This window comes from Dermochelys coriacea, chromosome 1 (genome assembly GCF_009764565.3).
Source record: "Dermochelys coriacea isolate rDerCor1 chromosome 1, rDerCor1.pri.v4, whole genome shotgun sequence".
In the NCBI taxonomy this organism is placed as follows: domain Eukaryota; kingdom Metazoa; phylum Chordata; order Testudines; family Dermochelyidae; genus Dermochelys; species Dermochelys coriacea.
Window position 1 is genome coordinate 229632218 of NC_050068.2, and position 14828 is coordinate 229647045.

Genomic DNA, 14828 nt, shown 5'->3' on the forward strand with positions numbered 1-14828 from the left:
TCTTGTTGCTAACATACCTGAAGAAACCCTTCTTGGTACTCTTACCTTCTCTTGCTAGCTGCAACTCCTGGTGTGATTTGGCCTTCCTAATATCACTCCTGCATGCCTGAGCAATATTTTTATACTCCTCCCTGGTCATTTGTCCAATCTTCCACTTCTTGTAAGCTTCTTTTTTGTGTTTAAGATCAGCAAGGATTTCACTGTTAAGCCAAGCTGGTCGCCTGCCATATTTACTATTGTTTCTACACATTGGGATGGTTTGTTCCTGTAACCTCATTAAGGATTCTTTAAAATACAGCCAGCTCTCCTGGACTTTTTTCCCCCTCATGTTATTCTCACAGGGGATCCTGCCCGTCAGTTCCCTGAGGTAGTCAAAGTCTGCTTTTCTGAAGTCCAGGGTCTGTATTCAGCTGCTCTCCTTTCTTCCTTGTGTCAGGATCCTGAACTCGACCATGTCATGGTCACTGCCTCCCAGGTTCCCATCCACTTTTGCTTCCCCTACTAATTCTTCTCAGTTTGTAAGCAGCAGGTCAAGAAGAGCTCTGCCCCTAGTTGGTTCCTCCAGGAAATTGTCCCCTATATTTTCCAAAAACATCTTGGATTGTCTGTGCACCGCTGTATTGCTCTCCCAGCAGATATCAGGGTGATTGAAGTCTCCCATGAGAACCAGGGACTGCAATCTAGTAACTTCTGTTAGTTGCCGGAAGAAAGCCTCATCCCCCTGGTCTGGTGGTCTATAGCAGACTCCCACCACGACACCACCCTTGATGACACATGCTTCTAAAGAGGACAGCACTGGTGATGTCATAAAAGAAAAGTGAGATCCAGTATCAAAAGGTTTCAGAGTAGCAGCCGTGTTAGTCTGTATTCGCAAAAAGAAAAGGAGTACTTGTGGCACCTTAGAGACTAACAAATTTATTAGAGCATAAGCTTTCGTGAGCTACAGCTCACTTCATCGGATGCATTTGGTGGAAAAAACAGAGGCTCTGTTTTTTCCACCAAATGCATCCGATGAAGTGAGCTGTAGCTCACGAAAGCTTATGCTCTAATAAATTTGTTAGTCTCTAAGGTGCCACAAGTACTAGTATCAAAAGGGGCACAGTTTCCTTAAAGGTGGGTTCTGTTTAGGTCTGCCTGGACCCTTCTTTAATTTTTTGTAGGGGCAGCCCTCATTACTGTAGATCCCATATACTGTTTAGCAAACCAGGGCTCTCATACAATGGTCACATTTAAGTAGTAAGCATTTCCCATGGTAAGGTATAAATGCCTTACTGCACTGAACATTATTAATATAGGAAGTATTGCAGTAGTTTCAATACCCTGGTATAGAATTTGTTAACTTTTTAATGATTCCCACTATGTGTCCTGTTAAGGGCAATATCCACTTTTTAATCCCTGAGGTCTTTGGGTGTCATTGTTCTATCTACTGAGAATGTAATGTTTGGATTTTGTGATTTGAGAATCTACATTTTGGGCATATATAAGGCATCTGTCTTGTCTTTTAGGATGCCTCAGGACAGCTAAAATAACTTAAGGGATTGAGACTTTTTATCCATGGAGAATCACCCCTTGTCCAACATGTCCTAGGTGGACTTGTGGAGAGGCAAAATCTTTTCCCATTTCCTTTGATGTGGAAGAATAAAATAGTCTTCCTTTGCTTCTGCTTTTAGTGCAGTCACTTTCAAAGTCAGGGTTGCTGCTGCATGTGTAATAAGAGATACTAATCAACCTGGCCTCAAAAGGAAAACCTTCATTAGAAAGAGGGGAGGTCGAAAGTGAAGTTCAGCAGAGTCCAACTAACTTTCCAAAAATATCATACTGTTTTCACAAAAACTCTACGTCGCCAACAAAACACAACCATTGAAAAGTCTGAAAATGAATACAGAAGGGCATCAGCAGAGTCCTCATTGCCATGTAATTATTCCCCAATCACTTTTGGCTTACCTGGCTCACGCTGCCCAACCCAACTTTATTTTTGCCCCTAAAATTTCTCATAAGTATAGGCAAAGATCAAAATAAGTTGCTAGGAATTCATAGAATCCCATTTCGTATTCAAGGGATCTATTTCCAGTGTATTCTAACATTAAAAGATATTACAGCATGATTTTATAAAAAAAACCCTGTTATTTGCTACACAATACAGTCAGTACAGTTAAAAATACCATCTTGTAAAGTCATTTTACAAAATTCTATTCATAAAATTATTTTACTAAACCAAAACATCACATCATGAAAGAACCTATAGAACTTTGACTAGGACTATATTTTTGTCAAATTTGTACAAAATATTTACATATGTAAAATCACTGTTTATATATTCAACTGCATATTTTTATTGTAAAACAAAACAAGGGGGCAGAGATAAAGTTGAGTAAGTGGTTGTTAGTTGGGTGGAGTCACAGTGGGCATACCCTGCCCCACACAGTGGCTCCCCTGCACGCCAGTATCCACTCTCACTGCACCAGTTGCTTACAGAATTTGATACCTTTTCTGGTCCTTTGCACTCTCTTCAGTGTCCACTCCAGAAGCAGAATTCAGTCTAATACATTTCCTGAGGAAAGAATCTTTGGGAACTCATACAGTTTCCACCTCTGAAGTACAAAAAACTGGAACATCCAAGAAGATCCTGTGCCCATAAAACTGGACAGATGGCAGTGTGTACTGAGCACCCTTCCAGATTTCCCAGGACAGTTACCTTCAAAAAAGGAATGAACCTAGGAAAACCTGGACAGATGACAACTCAATACCTGGAAGAGCAAGAATGTGGGAACCAAGATGAGAGGTTATTTGCTCACAGGTTGACCTCTGCATCTCCAAGAGATACTGAGAATGGAGATCTTTCCCACAGAGTGCTTTGGAGGGGGGAGAATGGGGAAAAAAACAACATTAGCTTATCTAGTCAAAAGTTTCTATCTGCTGGGAGAAAGAAAGCAAACTAGTATGCATAGCCAACTCAAATTTTCTCTATGGGGGCACTCTACAGGGGGTGGATGTCTCAAACATTTTTGTTTGTATCCTTTCTTGTTTGGCTTATAGGAATTCATATTAACCTCTACCTGGGCTGTATATTTGGGCATCCAAGCAATCAAATATAAAATGTCTATCTGTTCTCACTGAATGCTTATTTTTTGGAAGATTCTATTGATTGGAGAAACAATTATTTATTGAATACACAAAAATATAGGATAAATTTGGTTGATTTTTAACTTGTTGCATTTCAAGACAATGATAAACTTTTCATTTTCAGTGGGGCTGCAGTAAGATGGTTATAAACTTCTTTCATTTCTTCAAATCTAAAATATCTGTAGATAAAAGAGGAATACATATCACATATGCCTTTATCTATACAATGTAGCCATCCAGTAATGGCCATGCTAAAGAAAAATCACTTCTGAAATATTCAGTGTTTTTAAAGTAACATTCCTTTTTGCTTTCTCAGGCATTTTCTCTGTTTGATAAAGAAGGCACTGGGACAGTAAAAGCACTGGAATTCCGCCAGGTTCTTGACCATTTCTGCTTTAAATTATCGGACAGGCAATTCAGGCACCTACTCAAGAAGCTAAGGATTTATGAAAATCATACAGTAGACTGGAAATTTTTCCTGAAAAATATGAATCTCCTCTTAGAGGTAAGTCTAGCTACCAAGCTGTAAGCTGTTTCTTTTAAAAATGAACCCAAATGCCTTAAAATGAATGAATTCAATAAACATGCTAATTCTAAATAAATCGTCAGGTGCAGCTTCTCCCTTTGAATATTTCTTACAGTCAATGGGATGTTGGCAATTTCTGTTGAGTAAGCAATGAGTAAGGACAAATGAATAGGGTCTCTCATAAGAAAGAACATTCATTAGAATTAGCAAATTATGGCACTGATTCTGCAAATTACTCCATGGGAAGAGAGGGCTTTGCTAGAATAGGGTAACTAGTAAGGATAGGTTTCAGAGTAGCAGCCGTGTTAGTCTGTATTCGCAAAAAGAAAAGGAGTACTTGTGGCACCTTAGAGACTAACAAATTTATTAGAGCATAAGCTTTCGTGAGATGAAGTGAGCTGTAGCTCACGAAAGCTTATGCTCTAATAAATTTGTTAGTCTCTAAGGTGCCACAAGTACTCCTTTTCTTTTAGTAAGGATAGGGAACTACAGAAAGATGACTGATTTTGGATCTTGAACAGGCTTATTTAATTCATTCATTTTTTCAGTGATTAATCCAATGTTTTGCTCTGAACAAATGTATTAAAATGGGAGTGGTATGTATATACCAGAGGGCCAAATTCAGAGGTGAGTTTGATTAAGTATAGAGGAAGTCTCAATTGATAAAATTTACTACTTCTTCTGACACCCTCAAAGAGTGTGTTACACAAACTTAGCCTCACTCTAGACTTACTTAAGTTTCACTTGCATTTAATTGTGGCCCAGTTGTGTTATCTGATACTTACACCCACATGGACTCCCACTGAAGTTGATGGGACTCTACACAAACATAGAATGAGGACCTTAGATTTACATTCATACCCTCTTAACAATTTGGAACCTCCCTGCCCCCCACCCAGATGTAGGAAGTAAGACGGTATACAGAGGTTTCCATTCTATGTAATTTACACATTCCTACACCTTCTTCCAGTTGCTTTGGATGTCCTACCATGGACTCCCTTACACAATAATAAATGGGTGTAAATAAATCTAACTGAGTGCAAGGGAGGCTAAATTATGCCCCCTTGCAGTTCACTTGTAAATTTGGCCAAGAGAATCAAAAACTATTTGTATCAGTTAATATAGTAGTCCTTAAAAAAATAGAATAAGTTGCATCTTATGCCTTAAAAAGCAGCGACTGTTTCATTGGCAAAATATATGCTTGCAGGACAATAGAATGAAAAAAAATTGTCATCCAATGGAAAACCATATAAAAAGCCTTTTATTTTATTACCATGGCAATAATAGAATGTTGTGCAAAACAAATCCATACAAAACTATATGGTAATTAAATATTATGTCATAATGTAGCAACTGAAAAACCAATGAGATTTCTACTTTGTGTCTGTTTATATTTCAAATCAAAAAGTCTGTTAGGCATTAAAGAATAGCAGGATTAGTTTCTTTCTTAAGAGGAAGAAAAGGACTGCAATTTTCAAACAAAGGAGAACCCGCAAACAGCTTCAAAATGTTTGTAATATGTATATGTCACTTACCAATAGGAATATTTAGATTCACTCTAGGGATTATTATAAGTTCAACTGTGTCCATAGTTTAATAGGATGGCTTGAAATACATTTTACTGTCTGTAAATTTAGCATTTACATTTATAGTATTGTGTCTGTTACTCTGTTTGTAATAGCAGGAAAAGCCTAGTTAAGTACGGGTAGAGTAAAAGTAGTTTTAATTACAGTTCTTTAAAAAAATAAGATTTTTAAATATTTACATTTTCATCATAATGATATCCTAACTAACATGATAGACTATTTAGTTCTCAGATTTGATACATTTGTGTTCATGTATGCATAGAATTAAAACACCTTATTCACAACTCCGTTAGTCCAGACCCAATAATGTATTTGTTTTATGAGTGTATTCGTATGCAGCAATAATCATCCTTTAGCAAGCTTTAACATTAGATAACTATTTTTGATACCTAGTGTTGTTTCTGACATATCTTGAGCCTCCAAGGTGCCACTCTCCTTAACTCATGTTGAAAAAGCTCAGCACCTCACAGGATCAGGCCCGTAAGAAGACTAATTCTGCATCAGAAACTTCTTTAGTGCTGAATCTTTCAAGATGCTTAGTAACTCCTGGAAGTTGCGAAGCCACTTACTTCAGCAGGAAATTAAGATGCTCAATATCTTGCTGGAGGTGCTTGGTATTTCACAAGATTGAACCTTAAATTGCTTCTGTTTGAACAGCATTTTTTTCTCAGTGAATCAATACTCTCCTGGCACTTGAATGTGCTGTGTGTGGGATAGATGAGATAAAACCATCAGTAAAATTCCAAATCTCACCAGATGGGAGAATTTTGTTTAAAAGTAATATGAACCAGATCCATAGTATCAGGTCAGCTTCTAGATCCCATCAAATCTGATGTTTTCAATTTTGAGTTCAAATGAAAATTCTATTCCTTTGCAATTTCATCCCGTTGTGGGCCCACGCTCATATCTGGGCTGGAGCACAAGTTGCAAGGGGAGGCTGGTCATTGAACTATTCACCTCTTCCAAATATGCAATAATTTTGACTTGTAAAATATTTAGCTAAATTAATGAGGTATGCAACTCATTCAATCACATTATGAAGTTTTATCATTATGTTATACAACTTGATCACTGAAACATACGCAAAAGTAACTAGTGAAGTATTCAGCTTGATCATTAGAGTATGGAAAATTTACTGAACTAGTAAAATATGGGCCCGGGATGACTTTTGTCTCAAATGGCACCTCATAAATAAAACCCTCAACCACAAAGGCAAACATTTACAAGCCCAGGAGCTATACAGGTTTAAGCTATATTTTATGCTTAGAAAACTGCTGAATAAGAGGAGGTGAGAACATCTTGGGGAAATTATTTCAAAATTGTATTCATCGTTAGGGTCTTTGGATAGTTTTGATGTAAGCTAATGAGACTTATATTCTGATTAATTCTCTATAATACAAACTACAGTAGGTCTGATTTGATTTAGATGAATGAGATGTCAACTGAATCAGAGTTTTCTGTAGAGGTGCATGAGTATACTGTCAAAAATAAGATTAAAGAAATGTAAAGCATTTTAAGCACTATGACTGAAGTGGGATAAAGATAAGGAGGTGAGAGAGAATTCTGGTTGGGTCATTTACCTCTGATATTACTAAGCAACTATCTAAAAGTGAGCTGGTGGTACAGCAATAGCTGAGAAAGGGACCACATTTGTTGTGATACTGCTAACCCATGAAGAACACATCTTGGGGCCTTTAGTAAAGTGTCCAGACCAGTGGACTATTTACCACTGTGGGCACATATGTAGCTCTCTATGCGTAACCTGAGCCGTGTCCACACAATATGTATACTACCTGTACATCTACCAAAAAAAAAAGGTTTAGTATTTGTTATATGACAGCAACGTGATTCAAATTGATATAGTACCTTTCATTTCAACACTGGCAAATGTCTACCAAGAGCATTTTAAATGTGTTAAAATTAATTAATTTGCTGCCAGGGTGGCATAGCATGGTGTATTGCCACCCTCGCTTCTGCACCGCTGCTGGAGGTGGGGCTGGGCTGAGCGCCCGGAGAGCGTGGCTGCGGAGTCTGCCTGCAAAGATCAGAGCCCTGCACGGTGTGGTGTGCCATCTCCCCAGCCAGAGACTGCCCCCAGGCACCCAGCCCCTCCAACCCCCCCAGCCAGAAACTGTCTCCCAGTCCTTCCTCAGAATGACCCCCTAGCCAGGGAATGCCCCATATCACCCAACCCCCCTGGGATTGTCCCCCCAGCATCCAGACCCCCCAACACTGGGCTGGCATACATGCTTGCCCTGCAGAGACAGGGTACCTTGTCCATGGCAGAACAGCCCACCTCGGGACTGCCCCATCCAGGATCCAGTCCCCCACCCAGGAACTGCCCCCCCTGCAACTGCCTTCCCAAGGATTGCCTCCCAGTACTCAACCCCTCCATCCAGGAACTTTGCCCCAGTATCTAGTTCCCCCATCCAGAGACTGCCACCTGTCCCCCCCACCCCGAATCTGTCCCACATGCACCAGCTACACCCATCTCCCTGCAGTCCCAGCCCCCTGCACCCCCTCCCTGCACCCTCTATGGCCCTAGCCCCCTGTACCTCCGTCCCTTCGCCCGCTGGTCTCCTACCTCAGCTGCAGCCCACCCTGATCCCCTGCTGCTGCAGTCCTAGTGTCGGGAGCCTGCTCCAGCCGGGATCACTGGACCGGCAGGGTGTGGGGGCACTGAGCACGCTGGCCTCCTGCCAGTGCTGCTGGGCCCAATCCTGCTGGGGGAGGGCTGATGTTGGTGGGCCTGATCCTGCTAGGGGAGGGTGCTGATGCCGGGCACAGTCCTGCATCACCCAATTTTTGCACCCTCATGCTGGCTCTGTGCCTGGGGCAAGTGCCCCTTCCACCCCACCCTAGTTACAGCCCTGAGGATGACACATGGGCCACAACTGTGTGCTGATTGAGCCGCCTACATGCTGTGGGTTGAGAACCACTGGTCTAAACCATGGAGCAGCTGAGGATAGGGTTAGGGCCTACCAGCCTCAGGGCTAATAGGGCCAGGCTGGAGCTCCCCTACATTAGAAGAAGGGAGTAATGTACCACTCAGGATATAGCTCATGAGAGCTGCATTTGACCAAGATCAGGCCCTGGATAAAATATACAACAATCTGCTGAACTAGTACAGTGATTTGCAGGGAGGAAAAGTGAAAACATATATAAGAACGGCCATACTGGATCAGATCAAAGGTTCATCTAGCCTTCATCTCATTCAGTGTTTTTACCTGTATGGAAGATTTCTAAAAGTTCACCCCTCTTACCTTGATGGCTCTTTTAAAGTTGGCCAGCAGAATGTTGGTCCTTGAGGATTCCAGGACAGGTGGAAGTGACTGACAGGGTCTGCATAAGAGATTTCACTACCCATAAGGCAGGAAAACTTAAAGAAGAGGAGAGAGGTTATGAAAGAGCTAGAAAGAGAGATTCAGGGGCAACAAGCAGGGTTCACAACAGACAGAGAGGGGAGACAGAGAAATGCTTTAGAAGAGAGGGAGGATCTGGAGGAAAGGGTTGCACAGCTATAAAAACTATCTCTGGACAAACCCAAAAAACTACTTTTTTAAAGTGGTTTTATGCTGATGTAACTTGGTAGTTACACCAGTATAACAAGAGGTTAATGGAATGGTGAAACAGGTATATTAATCCTATGCATACATAAACACAAATGTATGAGATTTGAGAATCATCTCATCTGTCATGTTAGTTCAGATATTGTTTTGTGACCAAATGATCTTGACCTCTGTGCAAAGACCTAGGCAATAGCCCTTGTTCAGAGCACCTGTGTAGTGCTTAGGAAGACAGAATTCTTCCCTGCTACCCCCAACAGGCCAGGGCTTCTGCAATTAGCTACTCCACTGGCTCTGGGCTTCCTTTCCTGACAACATTGGCACTCACAAGGTTTATCTTCATTGTGGCAGTCTCCATTCCCTCAGACCTCCTTGAAGAGCCAGGGGGTTCTCCAGTGCTGAGAAGCCACTGTAGGAGAGTTAGTTCAATCTCAGACTGCATTAACATTCCTGTGGCATTCCGACAAGCTGCTAAGTGAGGCAAAGCTCATCTTCCACTACCTACAACTTCGCTCCCTGTCTGCCCAACACCTCCATATTCTTATCCTGAACCTCTAGATAACCCTTAGTGGTCAAAAACATAGTGGAGGTTGCTGATCTCCCTCCTTTTACAGGTGCAGATCATTGTGACATGATCCTGCCCACAGTAAATGCTTTGAAAATGGATTACGAGTAGAATTTGACTAATATTGTTATTTAATTCCATAGTTATTTTAGTTAAACTTATAAGAACTTGGGGTTCTCTGACCTCAGGTGAGAGAGGTGTTCAGTGACATCTCCATCAAAGGATGAGGAATGAGGTAAGGGCTGATCAGTCCATGATCTATTAATAGTTTTTCTTTTGTAAAAACATTTTAGGCACTCAGCTGATTGTGTGTAAATCTCATTAATTTAAAAAGGGACTGTAGACATTTACTGTAATGGAGGGCAGAATTGGACCCATAGTAAATTATTTCCCCTATTTTAAAGTCTCTTGTATAAAGGTTGTGTTTCTTTTTGATCTGATCTTCCATAGTAATAATACTGCATCTAAACATTGCTGAGCTGGAATGCGTGGGTGGGTGTCAGTGCAACTGTTCAAAACAAGTGCACGAGACGCACAAAACTTTCATTTTCAGTGTATCATTTTCACTCTTAACCCTGGTACATATTACTATATCTAAACTCCTATTCAGATCAGTAGCATTCTGCAAGCTGAAAATCTACACTGTGTAGTGGAAGACTAATGCAGAGTAATAAAACCCACCGAACATTGTGCATTTGGAGTAGCCAGTTTTCAGAGTAAATAACTGCTGTGTTTTGTTATTTATTTATGAACAACAGAATACAGAAGTCCATTTTGCTGCCAAAGTGTTATGTTTTCAAAAAGTTAAAATTAATTAAAACTGTGCAGCTAAAACCAGATTCAACACTTTCAAATTTTACCTCTAAAAAGCAGCAGCAAACTTCAGTTTTTAATGAAGCCAAGTCCTCTTTATAAATTCAGTTTCAGCGACTACAAAATACGGAGTTATATTTAAAATAATTAAATTATTTTTGAAGAGGAAATATTTTGTTTTCAGGATTACATGCCAAGCTTCAACCCAGTGCAATTTCTAAACTCTTGAAAGCAGGATTTTCATAACACAAATGGCAACTGTCTTTACTATAGCTATGCTAGCAAGTACTGTTAATATAAAAAAAAGCTATTATGAACACTTCATTTTTAATTCAGGGACATTTCTTAAAAATATGTTAAATGTTAGTATTTTATTTTATACATTATAAGTTTAAAAGTACAAGTTTTGCTACTCTAAGCAATACTAAATACCAAAAAAAGAAACAGATGGCTTTTGGTCTTATGCTCTAGTTTCCTTGTCACTTCTCACATGATCATTATAACTGAATGGAAAAGAAAATATGTTTCTTCCATAACTACAAGAAACCTGTCACCTAATCAGAAAAGACACCACTATCTTCAACTGCAAATAACACTTTTCAATATTAACCACACTTTACATAAAATGTACCTGCAGGATAAGAATTACAGCTGTATTATTAAGAGAAGAAATATGAGAAGTGGAATTATGCATGCAGACACTGAATCAAGTGCATGCTGCAGTTAGGGAATGAAGACTGCCAGGCATTGTACAATAGATCTTTCTAGGTTTCGAAAACATTCTGAAAACTGCAAAGCACTGCACTTCTGTTTTTAATTATTGTAATAAGGCAAAGGACATTATTAATAAAAATCTAACTGCTCGGGAGTGTTTGAGAGAATGACACTTTTTGGAGGTCTAGCTTTCCTTATTTATTTCAAGAACTTTCATGTAATTTTGTTTTACATAAGACTTGATCTATCTTAATGTTAAGGAAAATTAGAATAACAGCAACAAAAAAGATGGCTACTAGATCTGTTTGCAAAGCTCCCACTGACAACTGGAAAATCTGAAAAAGTTACACCTTAATGCACCAGCTCTGACAATCCATAATATACATCTCATTTTCCCACCTTGAACACCTCTAAAAGCTTTATACAGTGGAGTTGTGGTCCAATACTTAAAAAATTGGACTGGGAGTCAGAAGTCCTGGATACTTTTCCTAGCTCTGCCACTAACTTGTGTGATTTCAGTAAGTCTCTTAACCTTTCTGTAACGGAGTTTACCCAGTTGTATAAAAGGGGATAACAACAGCTATTAATCTGCCTCAGAGAGCAGCTGTGCAGCATAGTTCATATCAGTGATACGCTTTTGGATCATTCATGAAAAGTGCTAGATAGGAAAAAGTACTATTTTTTACACTGATTTGCCAGTATTAATTGCAGTTTGCTTCATGGACCTCCTCTAGGATTTCAGAGCCCGAGCCTGGACCTAGGAGCTCTGCAGATTGCATGGGTTCTGCAGCCACAGAAACTCCTAAGGAGGAAGCACCTCTCTAGGGCACCCATGAAGCACTTACATGGGCTGCCAAATTCTTTCCTAGATACTGGAGTAGCAGGGCCCACATGATTGTCTCCTATGACAATCAGATGCTGGGAAGGCGCTGAGCATGCACAATACCTCTCCGACGTCAGGAAAGACATGGGCTCTTCACTGTCTTTCTTAAAGGAATCTGGGGGAACCTTAAAGGATCTGTATGGGCCAAAGACAGTGTCTTTTCACCAAAAAGAAAAGGAGGACTTGTGGCACTTTAGAGACTAACACATTTATTTGAGCATAAGCTTTCGTGAGCTACCGCTCACTTCATTCGTTTTCACCCTAACCCTAACAACTGAGGCAATGAACTTTGCACACTGAGCTAACGTTTACTAACATCGAGCATGCCATTGTACAGTTTACACAGTTTGAGGGTCTGACATGCCCTAGAGATCCGTGACAACTGGGGTAAGATTGGTCTGTCAGTTACTACAACAAAAGGCATTGTTCTATTATTTTGTGGGAAGAGTACTTTTCAATAAGATATATGGGAGCAGCTGAGATAGCTGTCTAGGCTTGTAATGGATGAAAATGCTTGTGTACTAGTGCTCAAATGACCAGCAAAGCATTCTGCAGCTCATCTGATAGCAAATTTTGATTTTAGGACTATGTTTAAAAGATTCCATGGTTACATAAAAAGTTTTAAGCTTGTATTTTATCACTCGATTTCAGTGGGGGCCAGAATCTCAGCTGATGTCAACCAGTATAGCTCCATTAACTGAGGATCTGAGCCATGGTTTGCCCACAAAAGCATACAGTAATAAATATAATGATAAATACAAGGTGGAAACTCTATCGAGGGTTATTTTGCAATATACCATTTTTTGACCAATTTTTTACAGCAGACATGGTTTCAAGTTGATAGGTTACTTTTTCCAAGATAAAGTATTATTAAGCCCTGGTCTACACTAGGCGTTGAGGTCGAATTTAGCAGCGTTAAATTGATGTAACCCTGCACCCGTCCACATGATGAAGCCCTTTTTTTCAACTTAAAGGGCTCTTAAAATCAATTTCCTTACTCCACCCCCGACAAGGGGATTAGCGCTGAAATCGGTTTTGCTGGGTCGAATTTGGGGTATTGTGGTTGCAATTAGATGGTATTGGCCTCCGGGAGCTATCCCATTGTGCTAGCTCCATTGTGACCGCTCTGGATAGCACTCTCAACTCAGATGCACTGACCAGGTAGACAGGAAAAGGCCTGCAAACTTTTGAATTTCAATTTCCTGTTTGGCCAGTGTGGCAAACTGCAGGTGACCATGCAGAGCTCATCAGCAGAGGTGACCATGATGGAGTCCCTAAATTGCAAAAGAGCTCCAGCATGGACCGAACGGGAGGTCCGGGATCTGATCGCTATATGCGGAGAGGAATCCATGCTATCAGAACTATGTTCCAGTTTTCGAAATGCCAAAACATTTGTGAAAATCTCCCAGGGCATGAAGGACAGAGGCCATAACAGGGACCTGAAGCAGTGCCACGTGAATCTTAAGGAGCTGAGGCAAGCCTACCAGAAAACCAGAGAGGCCAACGACTGCTCCGGGTCAGAGCCCCAAACATGCTGCTTCTATGATGAGCTGCATGCCATTTTAGGGGGTTCAGCCACCACTACCCCAACCATGTTGTTTGACTCCTTCAATGGAGATGGAGGCAACACGGAAGCAGGTTTTGGGGACGAGGAAGACGATGATGATGAGGTTGTAGATAGCTCACAGCAAACAAGCGGAGAAACCGGTTTTCCTGACAGCCAGGAACTGTTTCTCACCCTGGACCTGGAGCCAGTACCCCCTGAACCCACCCAAGGCTGCCTCCCGGACCCACCAGGTGGAGAAGGGACCTCTGGTGAGTGTACCTTTTAAAATACTATACAAGATTTAAAAGCCAGCATGTTTAATGATTAATTTGCCCTGGCATTCGTGGCTCTTCTGGATATACTCCCAAAGCCTTTGCAAAAGGTTTCTGGAGAGGGCAGCCTTATTCCATCCACCATGGTAGGACACGTTACCACTCCATGCCAGTAGCACGTACTTGGGAATAATTGTAGAACAAAGCATTGCAGTGTATGTTTGCTGGCGTTCAAACAACATCCGTTCTTTATCTCTCTGAATTATCCTCAGGAGAGTGATATCATTCATGGTCACCTGGTTGAAATAGGGCGCTTTTCTTAAGGGGACATTTAGAGGTGCCCGTTCCTGCTGGGCTGTTTGCCTATGGCTGAACAGAAATGTTCCCCGCTGTTAGCCATGCGGTGAGGGGAGGCAAAATGCGACCTTGTAACGAAAGCACATGTGCTATGTATGTAATGTTAACAGCAAGGTTTACCATGAAAGAGTGTACCCATTGGTCTATAAAACGTATCTTTTCAAATACCACTGTCCCTTTTTTTCCTCTACCAGCTGCATGTGTTTCAAGGATCACAGGATCTTCTCCTTCCCAGAGGCTAGCGAAGATTAGAAGGTGAAAAAAACGCACTCGCGATGAAATGTTCTCTGAGCTCATGCTGTCCTCCCACGCTGACAGAGCACAGACGAATGCATGGAGGCAGACAGTGTCAGCGTGCAGTAAAGCACAAAATGGCCGGGAAGAGAGGTGGTGGGCTGAAGAGAGTAAGTGGCGGGTGAAGAGAGGGCTGAAGCTGAAAGGTGGCGGCAGCGTGATGAGGGGAGGCAGGATTCAATGCTGAGGCTGCTGGAGGATCAAACTAATATGCTCCAGCATATGGTTGAGCTGCAGGAAAGGCAGCAGGAGCACAGACCGCCGCTACAGCCCGTGTAACCAACCGCCCTCCTTCCCAAGTTCCGTAGCCTCCTCACCCAGACGCCCAAGAATGCGGTGGGGGGGGCCTCTGGCCACCCAGCCACTCCACCCCAGAGGATTGCCCAAGTAACAGAAGGCTGGCATTCAATAAGTTTTAAACTTTTGAAGTGCTGTGTTCCCTTGTCCTTCCCTCCTTCACCACCCCTCTGGGCTACCTTGGTAATTATCCCCCTATTTGTGTGATGAACTAATAAAGAATGCGTGAATGTGAAGCAACAATGACTTTATTGCCTCTGCAAGCGGTGATCGAAGGGAGGTGGGG

The 14828-nt window shown here is 41.4% G+C and overlaps 1 protein-coding gene across 1 annotated transcript in view; it reads left to right on the forward strand.

Moving 5' to 3' along the window:
• The window catches only part of EFCAB6 (EF-hand calcium binding domain 6), a 162777-nt gene that overhangs the window by 124388 nt on the left and 23561 nt on the right, over window positions 1-14828 (forward strand). Inside the window, exon 25 of the mRNA XM_043515658.1 lies at window positions 3440-3628. Coding sequence (XP_043371593.1) covers window positions 3440-3628 — 189 coding nt within the window. The remainder of the gene's footprint in view (window positions 1-3439; window positions 3629-14828) is intronic.